Genomic DNA, 13,251 nt, shown 5'->3' with positions numbered 1-13,251 from the left:
TTACTTGGTAAGGCAGTCTAGAGTGTACAAGTTTCCTTGACATTACGGTTTACAAACGTACTTGAGCGCTCATTGGGGGTTTGCCTGTTTAAGAAAGTAACTGACCATTGCTCATACTTGCATTTTTCTTCGTTTCACCCAAGTAATCTTAAAAGAAATATTCCAATTGGCCAATACCTTAGAATTAAACGTAATTCTACAAATGGGGCTGACTTTAGATAGGGAAGTAGATTTCTGGATAGCTCTTTTCTGCCAAGAGGCTATCCTCAAACGGTGATAGCAGCTGCTATGGAGCGAGCAGCATCTACCCCACATAGTGATTTACTTACACCTAAGAACCACATCACTGACGATAGGATTAAGTGGGCATTAGACTTTACTTCCATGGCTCCCTCTATTGCCAGAATTATATGCAAACATTGGTATTTAGTGAATAGCATTAAAGGATGTGAAAATGCTCCTTCTATTGGATATCATAGAACTAGAAACCTTAAAGATTTTTTGGTGCGATCAGAATTTAAGGACGTTGTTACTTTAAGAGAATGACCAACAGGTCACTTTCCATGTGGAGATTGCAACACTTGTCAATTAATAGTGAAACTGACAGAGATAAACAATCCAGTTACAGGGAAACCCCTCTACTCTAAAACCTTTTCTACATGTAGGACACCTAATGTAATTTATGTTATTCAATGTAGTTGCCCTTTAACTTATGTTGACAGCGCTACTCGCCCTCTGAAAGTTAGGGTGCAGGAACATCTCTCTCGTATTAAAAACAAGGTTATAGAGGCGCCCTTAGTGGAACATTTTTTGCAAAGTCATCATTCACTTAGGGACTTTAAGGTATCAGTCCTGTGTATACTAGATGTATCTATACAAGGTGATTGTACACAGAAACTTCTGCAGTTAGAGACACGATGGATTTATGAACTTAACAGCCTGTCCCCTAATGGACTAAATAATGAGATGGATTTTTCATGTTATCTATAATTTTGTTATGTATGATGTTGTTATCTATGATGTATTTATTTGAGATAGCTGCACCTTTAAATGTATGATGTTTTAAATAGTAGGCTGGCTTGTTCACGGTATTGTTCTGTCTGCATTTACTAACTTGGTGATGAGCTATTGTAAAATTTGTGACCAGTAAGTGTTTTTTAAATATCTATCATTTTATTATGCATATTATACAACAGATGTAAATTGTATTTCTTAAAAAAAAATTATTACAGTCCATTAGACAATGTTGCCTATGAGGAAGTGACAATACAAAATGGGAATTGAACAATTGCTGGCTAAGACCTGTAGGCTGATGGTTTGAAGAAACACTCAGTTTCAGCTTTTCTGCTAGATTATGGACTTGGAGGTCACCGTCTTGATTTTTGCCTGTTAAAAATGGACAAATATTGATTTATGAATTTTTCACCGGTTGGACTTTAAGATTGATTGATCCTGCTGATTTATATTATTGACTATTGACAGGAGGGGTGGGGTTGAGCTGAGTCATCCTGTAAGAGTTTCCCAGGGTGTGGAATGCTAATGGCGGGAGGCTTCACTGTATCCTGAGGAGGTTCTTTTGCATATGGACTGGGGCTTGATGTGCTAATCCCCTCCTGAGTAGATACAAATGACCTGCCAACATCTTTTCCACACTGTGACACTGAGAGATCTCTGTCTTTTGGTGCTACACCTCTGAAGATGCCAGCCACAGCTGCTGGCGAAACGTCAGGAACTACAATGCCAAGACCACGGCAATACAGCCTGGAAAACCCACAACAACCATCATTCTCCGGCCGTGAAAGCCTTCGACAATACATCGAAGCTTAGGTTGCCAAGTACCACCCTTCCCCCAAGACTCCTTTGGTGCTGCCCATTTCGCACCCCTACCTCGTGCAATGCTGGCACAAGGGTTAGATGCCATCTTAACCACTGTCCAGAACAATCTTGGGAGAGCACTCTAGTAAAAGCAGATCCTCTAGTTTCATTCACATTCACAAAGTTCTTTTTTAAATATTGTAAAATATAATGTATAGTCAATTTAATGCACAGATCACTTTAAACGTTTGCTTAAGACAGCTTTCCTTTTATCTTTCTGATGCTTCATTAAGACACAAGTGGAAATCTTTGAGGTTAACAAACTGAGCAAGCCAAACCTAAAAAAGAAAACGCAGGAAGTACTGTGCATATTTTATGACAAAGAATGTATCCTTTCCTCCACATCATCTGGCCCATATTTAGTGATCCACATCCATGGTGCCAAGAAAAAGCAACTGATCCACAGAAACCCAAACAATGTGCTCAGAAGTATACAGGTTCAAATGTTAGCTCATGATTACTGTCTGGTTTTGTTTTTTAAGGTTTAGCTTTTCAGAGAACTCGGATTCTTTTTGCAAGAGTAAAGGGTGGAAGGTAGAAAACAAGAGGCAGACATGATCACTGGGGGAATGCCTTTATGGAAGAGTACCTATGGAAGTCAAACAGGAATAACAACTATATTGTACAAAGTCTATTGTAGAAAGTTTAAATATAAGTTTGTTTTTTTAAAAAAGAATATCATCAAAACCTATGGACACATACGACACTGACTGGTGATAGCTGAGAGCTCCTACAGAACTACTTTATAATACTTTCTCCTGCAAAAGGGACATAGTTGAAAGATATTAGGAAAAAATATGAACTGGTGCCAAAATTAGAATGAGTGCCTAATTTAAGAACCATGAGGTCAGAACATCTGGCATACGAGTACTTCAGGAAGAATTTGCTTATATAAATAATAACTAGATAAAGGAACAAAATGTTAGTGTGAGCAAGAGGAATGGGCTAAAAGACCATTGGCAAAATGTGGAAAGTGGGCAGGGTTAACTAGCAAACTAAAAATGGGACTTTAAAACTGGAATGCTGGGCCTTCATTGATCATCTTCTAAATAATTTGTAATACAAATCTTATTGCAATAAACCATAGAAAAGAAAAGAAAATGTGTGGTGGTTCTTCTTATATAAAGCTGTTCATACCCCAAAGCCAAGACGGAGGAGAGCAAGATTACAAGATCCCTAACCTTGTAACAGACTTTGTGCCTCAATCTTGTGCTTAAATAACTGGAAATAATGTAACTTAGGTAGAAGAGAGTGTAAAATCCAGAAGCACATTGTAAGCAAGTTTAATATTTTTAATTTCCCTGGCTAGTTACTTCTTGAGAAATTCACACATTTTGCCTTCTGATAAAAATTATTCACATGAAATTATCAGCAGAGAAAAAAGATACACACACACACCCTGTTCAACTTAGGTTTCATCCATGTGGGGGTACGAAAATATGCCCAGGCAGTGGCAGCAACAGTAAGTGGTGCTGGAGTGGCACCTCCATGGTTCCCACTCTATTTGCTGCTGTAGCCCCCTTCACGGAGCTCCTCCCCCTTTTCTGGCACATCTTGCAAAAGTCCAGACATTTTGGTAATTTCAGCCATGAAGTTAGATAAAAGGATTTCATGGTGGTGCTGTCTGTGTTCCTGCAGATGCCACTGCCCCCACATGGAACTTGTCTATGAAGAGTATACAAACATTATTTGATCTTGTATATCATTGTATATGTCTTGCTGCAAGTATATGCATTGTAAAGCTAACTCTGATGTCATGAAATTGCTACCAAAGTAACTGAAGCTATTAATAACCAACAGCAGAAGCCTCTTCATTACCTGCAGCTGTGCCAGAAGTACTGCAGCAGGGATAAACAGCGATTCAAACGAATACACTAGAAAGCAATTTCATTTCACTCAATTGTGAAAATACTATTTTGCTATGATTTTGATTAGTATAGAACAATGACAGCTGTTAATTCCAGTTGAATAGCTGTACATGGAGAAGTAATACAGCCAGAAAGCAGTTACTTCTTTTCCTCCTATCCTATATGAATAGCTGAAGTTAAGTTCTCGTTTTCTCTACACTCACACTGGAAGAATCCTATTCGGTAGGAAATAAAAATAGAAAAACTTCCTCTTCTCTATGCTGAGTTCTGCAAAGAGAATGATCTAACAGAAATAAACAGTGCAGCCATTTACGTTAAAGCTTCATGTTCTCCTTTCATTCCCCATTTCAGTACTGTGTTTTCTAGACATCTGCAGCCCATCAGTGGGAGTATCAGTAAGGATTCCTACCACTTCTCCTTTGTTTTTCTTTCTTTCCAATTGCCAGTTTCTCTGTTGCTTCTCTTTCTTAAATAGAAACTGCCAGATGAAACTCTAGGGCCTACACTGGCATTTTTCTCCTTTTGTTACCACCAGCAAAATAAGACTGAATGATTTGATTTTAATGAGGAATATTAATTAATTTAAAAAATCTGGTAGGCAAGAGCGGTTTTAAAAATATTGTAAAGTACAGAGCACAAATCCTGGGAGATGTGGTCCTTACCAATATAGTATTAGGAAACTCTGATAATAGGGTAGTTGTTCCTGCAATGGTTCCAAAGCTAAACCATTGAGAATAATGATTGTAAAATAAGTGATGAGCAGGGACAATGATAGCCTCGCAGAGAGGGACAAAAACATTGCTGTCTGACGTGATCCTAAACAGTCCACAGTTTAAAGTTGGGCTTTTATCATTAACATGCAATGGGAAATTGAAGTATGACTGTGGAGAAAGAAGGCAATCTGACACTGCAATCCTAAGAACACTTCAGCACCGCTGAATAGATCCAAGTAGGATTCAGTATGATCAGATGTCTAGGACTGTTCTCAGGAGACCTTAAATCATCTGCTCGCTCAAACATAATAATGATCTAGGGAATCTAAACTTTTACAATGGGTACCAAAGGCATCAACCTACCACACTGCTAAGAGCACCATTCACATTCATGCTGTATTTTCGTGTTTTCAATACTTCACCATAATCTGCAGCATCAAAATTTGTCTTCCACACCATTACCTGAAAAATAAAGCTAAATTGAAGCATAGAATAATTTTGTCACTAGCTTGGAAACCAGATTAACGTGCAGGGGTTTAAGAGTATATCTTTGCCAGCATAAATAATATGCATTGCCAATACCTAAAGTAATATTGTATAAATACAGGAATAATCAAGTCCTCAGTAAAAAATGGATTTATAAAGAGACTGAAAATTTTCAACAGCTATCAAAAGACTGACACAGTAAATGAGCTGATAGGTGAGGCTGTCACACTGTTTAATTAAGCAAGTCTCAACTGACACAACAGAATCAACAAACAAGTGAACATGTGAAAAAGTAAAGATAATCATTTCAATTAATGTATTCCAAATAAAAATGATCACATTTCATAAGGATTCTGCTTGATTGAGGTGGCAGTATGTTAAGGATATACCATTCATTGTTCAAATGATATGACATGGAAACAGTGACCAATATTTTTTAACTCAATCCACATTTACTGATACTCAGTTTTTTGGGGAAAAGTTCAACAGAGGGACTATTGCTTGTAGTGGGTATGCTACTCTCATTGATACTCACAATATTTAGCTGTTATGGGTCTTGTATTATATTGGGATAATGTGGACTGTATAGATCAGAAGTAGACATGGGGACGATCCAAAAAATAATCCCGATTTAGCTGATCGTGATTCCGCAGCGGCACCAAACCCAGGTACCCGAACCTCGCCGATCAAGTCCCGTTTCCGATACAGAATCGGGAATCAGGAAGGCCGATGCGGGAGGGCACCCCACCACCAACACTCCCCCAGACCAGAGTGACCAGGCACTAGAGTATGCAATACTGTGTGAGCCCTCAGCCAAGGAGGTGCTCACTGAGCTTGGCCCCAGAGCTAGACGGCCGCCCTGGAAGCAGAGAGAGAGAATAGGAATAGAGCCCAACCCCAGCTGCAACACTCCCCCCCAGACCTGAGCCCTCAGCCGAGGTGCCCACCGAGCTTGGCCCCAGAGCTAGCCGGCAGCCCTGGAACCAGAGGAGATAGCTCCCTATTCCCTAATTCCCTATCCGCCGAAGCCCAAAGCTAAAGCTCCCTCTCTCTCGCACGCGCTTTCTCTCTCCAAAAGCGGCAAGCAAGAGCTCGCCTCTGTCCCACTCCACCCACAAGTGGAAAGTGAAACTTTGTTGCGCAGCACATGGCTATTTATAAAGCCTGGGTCTGCTATGCAGGAGGGCTGTGTTTGGCTGTAAGAGCTGCCTCTCAGGCTTTGCAGGGATGAGATTCGAGTGCCCATGGCTACAGAAGAACACCCCCTTCCCCCGCCCTCCCCTCTCTTCTCCCAAATGGACAAGACGGGCACGCGCTTTTCTGGCTTCTCCGTGGTTGGAAGGAAGCCCTGCTGATCAAGGAAAGCTGGGCTTCCATTCGCGTTTCCAGGGCGACAGAAGGAGGGCAAACAGCTCCGGCATTCCCAGGCTCCGTTTCCACGGGGCTCCGTTCCCTCGGGAACAGATGGCTGGTGCCAGACTGTCTGCAGACTGCAATCCTGAATGTAAACCGATCGATCCGAATGAGAGCGCCCCACCCGACCGCTGAACCGGGAGCCGTGGACGGAACCGATCAGCCCGGTCCCAATGGCGCAAACGCCAAAATCGGGGCAATTTTCAGACCGTAATTCCGATTGTGCCCATGTCTAATCAGGAGTCCCTAAGCTTTTTCAACCTGCAGGCACATTTGGAATTTTGAGAGGGGGTGATAAGTGCCACCCCAAAACGGCTGCCACAGAGAAGTTTAATGGAATACCTCCCTCCTCACACCTCCTGGGAAGAAGAAAAACCTGAAGAACCACACACTGACTAAGTAAAGTCCAGGTGCTTGCCAATCCTCTTGATTTGCCAGTGGGAAAAGCTTTCATTTAAATGAGGGCAGCCAATAACAAGCCCTGCTTTACAACAGCCCCAACCACTTTCTGAAAAGCTCAGTGGGGACCAAGGGAAGTACTGGTAGGTACTATGGCACCCTTGGGCACCACGTTGGGGAATCCTAAATAATTAAAACTTGCTTTGCAATGTTAATGGATTCTATTTTTAACTCTTTACATCCTAATTTTTCCAACCATTAGGTACCTTAAATTGTAGAAACTTGCTATTCTACCTTCAACAGTGGATGTGATGTATTTATAATCAAGTGAACAAAACTAAAGTTTTTATATTTTTCAATTCCATAAATATTCCAAGTAGTACAACTCTGTGTGCTAAGATATACATAATGCCTTATGTGATAAAAGTAGTGAAATTGAGATTTGATAAGAAAATAAACTGTACATGCATTTCTATTTTTCAAACTGTTCTCTTCTTAAAAGAATGCAGAATAAACACACATGTACACAACGTTTTCCTAAAGCTTTAAAATATCTACAAAATTTACATCTAAATTGTACTGATGCCTGTAAGTGGCTGTTTCGATGTGCAGATATTCAAAAAACAAAAGTTGTGTACTACTTTGTATTAGGACCACTCAAAATATCACAAAACACTATACATTGCAAAACCTGCAACACCTACAAATTAACAAGTACAAGACTGCAGCTTTGAAAAGGAGCATGTGCTATCTACTCATTCCTGGCTCACTAAAAAAAAAAAAATCACAGAATGCACACTGGATCCCAGTGAGAATATAATCTCTGGGGTTATATTCAGGTACATGCTAATCATGCAAATTATGGATAACCCTTTGGCTCACATCTTTACTTGAGTTTAGTTCCAGTCCGCATACCCCAGTACCTTGCAATGGAACACAGTTATTGGCACAGGTAAGAAGAATAACAGAACTGGGCAGCATTACTGTGCCAACAACATCTCATTCTAAATTTCAAGATGAACTTGTGTAAGTGAATGTATAGGCAATACCTGCTCATCAAAACCCCCAGAAGCAAACAAGTCTCCTGTTCGTGAAAAAGAAACACAGGTAGCTGGTCCCTGTAAATGACAAAAGAATAAATAGATGTAATATAAAACATGTTATATAGTATATTATTGAAAAATAAATATATTGGAGATGGAAAAACAGCTTGGCACAAACAAATCTAAATGTTGGTGTTATATACATACAGAAAATACATGTATTGGAATGTTTGTTTTACTGGCATGATTTGTTTGTATCATGGTTGGGACTCATCTTGAGCATGTGTGGAGGCAGCATATAAACTTTCTCAGATAAATGGATGAAATACTTCTATAGCACCTTTCCTCACTGCATGTTGAATCCAAGGTGGTTTATTTGCTTATAGCACAACTTATATTACAACATAAATTCTTTTAAAATATCCATAAAAGTTGAGAAATTCTAAACTGTAAAATACAAATACTGTATCTGACATAAAATAATCTTATCCAGTGAGATAACTTTATAATTGAAACTTTATAATTATGCACTGCCACCAAGTTTTATTTTCTTATACAGGAATCTCAGTACTGGAGAAGAAAGATACACAAAACCCTTCTCTCTTTTCTTATGGTCTGGAAGATGTTTAAAAATATTAGAATATTAAAAGCAGGTTAGAACCACAGAATTAACTTGGTGAGCAGGTAGTTTAAGCAGTTATATATGTTGTGAACCCAGTCAGAGTAGCATCCCAGTACTAATTGGCCTAGGTTCATGGTTTCCAGAAGATATTATTCCAACTCTTCTAAGGAAAAACTGTCTTGATATACTGTCATCAATAGGCAAATGCTATTTATTTAGTTATTTACGTTATTTATAGTCCACCTTTCTCACTGAGACTCAAGGCGGATTACACAGTATGAGGTTAATGCAATCAGTATCAAGTACATTTCAATACCATAAACAGATACAAGTTTAAAAGACATAGCATTAGCAAGGATCCAAGACAGAGTATAAAAAATATTGGAGCAAAACAATTCTAGGACTAACATTAGACAACATGGAGCGCTGGTTGTACATAGGAGTACATATTTAAAGCAGCAGATAATATATAAGGCAAAAATAGTGATGAAGTCTATGATCCCCAACTCTACATAAAAGTTTGATGACAATCTAAAAGTAAGCACACAGGGAATACAATTTCATATTTCTACATGTAGCTTTTGCAAGACCTCCACTGATGGAGACTATGAAATATGTATTGCTGGGCTACACAGCCCAAGGATGACTGTCCCATCTATCTTTTTAAAAAAAAAATTCTCCACCAAATCATTTTATGTACCAAACTTTCAAAGCCACCAAGCACAGAAGGCGCATACTTAGGACTATACATTAAGCCTTCTCAGGGAGGTTCCCTGGAGAGGTGGCATAAACATTTTCCAATTAAATATATTTTCTAAATACATTACTTTCCCCATTCAATGAACTTCATATCAAATTGAGTAATGCAAAACTATAGAGTTAAAAGCCTGTAAAACCGGAACTAGATTCCCAGTTGCAACTGTTTTAAGATTCTGTTTCCACAGAAACCAACTTCTTAAGCACCCCACCTTCCTAACGAGACCATCAATCTTTGTTCATCCTTTGTAGTAAGTTTTCATTTCTTGCCAAGATATTCCATTCTACATGGATCTGTTTGACAATTTTTCCCAGTATGACCATAATTACAGCTGTGGCTGTATCATTTCATCATGTAGGACTAATTTATTTGATAATAGGAAATTCTAAACCTTCATACTATTCAGAAACCTACATACATTCACATTCACAGCAAATACACTTTGATGCAGGTTTCTGTGACCATCCAAGAATGACTCAGTTGAAGAACATTCTGTTTCTGTACAAGTTAAATGTCAGCAGTGGACCTATATATTCATTACAAATCTAGTTTGTATTTCAAGAGGAAAGTACAGAGGCACTTAACATGAAATCACAATTTACCAAACTATGCAGCTCCATAACATCACTACCGAATTAAACTCCATCTCCCCAATGATCCTTCTGGTATGAACAATAAGCACCATTATAATTAAAGACAGTAACATAAACTCAGCAGCCTTCCCTATGTAAACTACAGCTAATCACAAAGCAGTAACTTCCTGGTACATTGATGATTACGTCAAAGCATATCTAAGGAATCCAGGGCTTTTCTCATGAATAACTGTCCCATAGCACCAGTCGGAACAGGATCCAGATCTGAGCCAGGCAAACTCTTCAACACAGATATGCAAATTGGAAACATTTAACATGTTGTTCATGTTGGTGACTAATATTTCTCATGAACTTGACACTGAGTTTAGAAATACTCATATTTAACATTGTTTTCACCCATAGTTGTGTTAATAAGATTCCATCATCTTGACATACAGAACTTTAACCAGCTTTAATAATAATAATAATAATAACATTCGATTTATATACCGCCCTTCAGGACAACTTAATGCCCACTCAGAGCGGTTTACAAAGTGTTATTAGTTGGTTTGCTCATTGCACCCCTTCCTGGAAAAGCAGAATGTGGCTCCCATCATCCATAAACTGATCACATCCAAATTAGGCTACGGTAACACACTCTACACAAGGCTGCCTTTAAAGACAGTTCAGAAACCTCAACTAGTCCAGAATATAAAATCTGAACATCTCTCTTGTCAGTTTTGAGGACTTCACTGATTCTTTCCTTTAAAACTAAGTTGTCTGGGATCCGAGTATTTCAAGAGCCACCTACTCCTACATGAATCTGCCTGATCTTCATTAGAGACACTTCTGGGGTGAGAGGAGCAGCTTTCTAGCCTTTTGCTGTCGAAACACCTCATCTGCGGATCCTTTCCACACACGTTGCTTGAAGCCTACTCTTCCAAGTTCAAAATCCAAGGTGAACATATCTTTATTTTTCCAGCCTCTGCCAACACACCATGTTTGCAAACAGCATGTTTCTTGACCATGAATACATATGCTTGGTAATAACCAAGCATACTGTTGTATGTTCTATTTCACCAGGCATAAAATTACCCATTGGCTTATCTAGCAATTCTCCTCACCTGGTGACCATGAAGAGTATAAAGCAGCCTTCCTTCTAGTAAATCCAGTATTTTCAGAGTTGAATCATTGGAGGCAGTAATGAGGTAGTTTCCAGAGGAGTGAAAAGCCAGACAGTTCACAGAAGCACTATGTACTAAAAAGCAAAAATGTGTAACACTTGCATTACTAACATAAATTTATATAAAACTGAAATAGATTATTTAGGTACAAAAACATTCAGATGAAGTGGTTTGAAAGGCAGTATTTCTGCTTATGATTTTTATGAAACATCAAGGTTTGAAAAACTAATATTCTAGGCAACTGTATTTATATATAACTTTTTGAAATCTGGCCCTATGCCACAGAAAGTTCTGTACTGATTAACAGCAAATTTAAGAACACATGCATACCCCAAACACAAAAATGCTTTTAACTATATAGGTTACAAATGTCACATTAAGTGTCTTCTGAGTTTATAGGAATGCAGAACCACTCAAGGCAGAGCCGAGTCTTTGCAATCACACTAGCCAAGACCCTTCCATTGGACAGGCTGTACTTGTGTTTGCTTGCACTCCCCCACATTTTCCAGTGACCTTCTCTTTCTGGCATTCTCTTCCTTGATCTCTGACCACACTGCTTGAATGGATGCCATGTGGTTCACCTATCTGATGTCACAAAGTACGTAGACAGCCCTGAGCCACACATCTGAGTGAAAAGAGGGAGCTGAGGAGACTAAAGACTTGGAATTCCAAGGTCCACAAACACATTTGCTTGTTCAAAAGGAAGACCACCCTGAATATAAGACAACCCCCTTAAAACGTAACACACACACACACACAAACTATTTTTCAACACTGACTTGTAGGCAAATCTAAGACAACCCTCTCTTTTTTATATATAGTGTACCTGTGAAAAAACCTAGTCCTACATTTCAGTAAGCACTGTAAGCCACACAAATAATACAGTGAGTTTTAAAGTGATGTTCTGATGGTGAATGGTGACTGAACACTTTTTGATGAACATTCAACCATGTTTGCTGCTTATGGAATAGGATATATTTTTGAATTAAAAGCTCAGTGTTCATATAAAAGGAGAGAAGCCATGATTTACTGGAAATTTTGCCGACTTGTTTTTTCAGTCCTTGGCACCTTCAGTTCAAGGATTTGCCTATGATCCTGAAGTGCTGCTACCAGCCAGAGTAGACAATACTGAGCTAGACAGGCCAATAGATCCTAAGGCAGCTCCACTTATGCATACAAAAAAGTCTCAATCTAACTTGATACTTAATATAAATTCTCTATAACTGCACCAAGGTTTTAAATGTATTATATGATTTAATATTTTGTAGCCTGGTTGTTTATTAAGGATGCATATAACACATTCATTTAAACCAGTTTTATGACAGTTTTAACTAACATTTCTTCAGCATAATTATGTAATAGAAGAGAGATGCCTTCAAAGAACTTTTTTTTGGATAATCATATTTATATCATTTCTTTAAAACTAGGATTGGCCTTTTTATTTCTATTTTATACAGCTTGCATTTAAAGCCAATCACTCCAGCATCCAGAGAAACTAAGGAAAAGCAAGGATACAGCATAGGGGCTCCAGTTTAGGAGACAAGTGTTTGAAATTGCAGACCCGCCCACTTTACCTCTGCATGAGTAGAAGGGCTACTTTGGATCTAATCCTACAGGTATTTACATCTACTTGAGAATCCAGGCAAAGGCTTAAAGTAAGACTTAACTAATGTTGTACTTACCCTGATAATGCTGCAGGAGCCTATTCATCCTAACATCCCATACTTTTACTGTGTTGTCTGTGCCAGCTGCAGCAATACATGTACCACTAGGGTGAAAGTCCACATGAGGTACAAACCTGTAAAAATTAAAATACAAATGAGTAAAGTGTTCTTCTATTTTAAGAGAAATATATTGCTTCAAACATGAAATAGACAAATTCACTGATCGTGGTGTACTTACAAAGCATCATTAAATATTAATGTTTCATGTAAAAATAGTCTAGGTTATCAAAGCATAAAGTGGGTAACTCCAGAAGAACGGACATGGAAGCCTATTACAGGAGAACAACAAAAGGGGGAAAGGGTATTGTGGAACCTTAAGGATTAACAGATTTATTAAAGAATAAACTTGTGAGGACTAGAGACCACATCAGATGGATGAAATGGTTCCTCAGCCGGCAGATATCTCTGTCGATGGCACATACCACACATCTAATAAAGCCAGCTCATGTCCACAAAAAGAGCTTTGACTCTCAAAAGCTCATACCCTAGAAATCTAGTTGGTCTTTAAGGTGCTACTGGACCCAGGAATTATTATTGCAGTCTATAAGGTGCAAGAAGACTCTTCCATGGATATTAACTTCTCTGTGAGCCTATC

The 13,251-nt window shown here is 38.7% G+C and overlaps 1 protein-coding gene across 1 annotated transcript in view; it reads right to left on the bottom strand.

The window, feature by feature from the left end:
* POC1A (POC1 centriolar protein A) overlaps positions 1-13,251 on the bottom strand; it is a 38,533-nt gene that overhangs the window by 12,472 nt on the left and 12,810 nt on the right. Inside the window, exons 6-9 of the mRNA XM_054977220.1 lie at positions 12,615-12,730; positions 10,873-11,006; positions 7,804-7,872; positions 4,820-4,918 (exon numbers count right to left, since the gene is read on the bottom strand). Of these exons, the coding sequence (XP_054833195.1) occupies positions 4,820-4,918; positions 7,804-7,872; positions 10,873-11,006; positions 12,615-12,730 (418 nt within the window). The remainder of the gene's footprint in view (positions 1-4,819; positions 4,919-7,803; positions 7,873-10,872; positions 11,007-12,614; positions 12,731-13,251) is intronic.

This window comes from Eublepharis macularius, chromosome 4 (genome assembly GCF_028583425.1).
Source record: "Eublepharis macularius isolate TG4126 chromosome 4, MPM_Emac_v1.0, whole genome shotgun sequence".
In the NCBI taxonomy this organism is placed as follows: Eukaryota; Metazoa; Chordata; class Lepidosauria; order Squamata; family Eublepharidae; genus Eublepharis; species Eublepharis macularius.
Note: the sequence above shows the minus strand (reverse complement) of the source record. Positions and strands in the feature narration are given on the sequence as shown.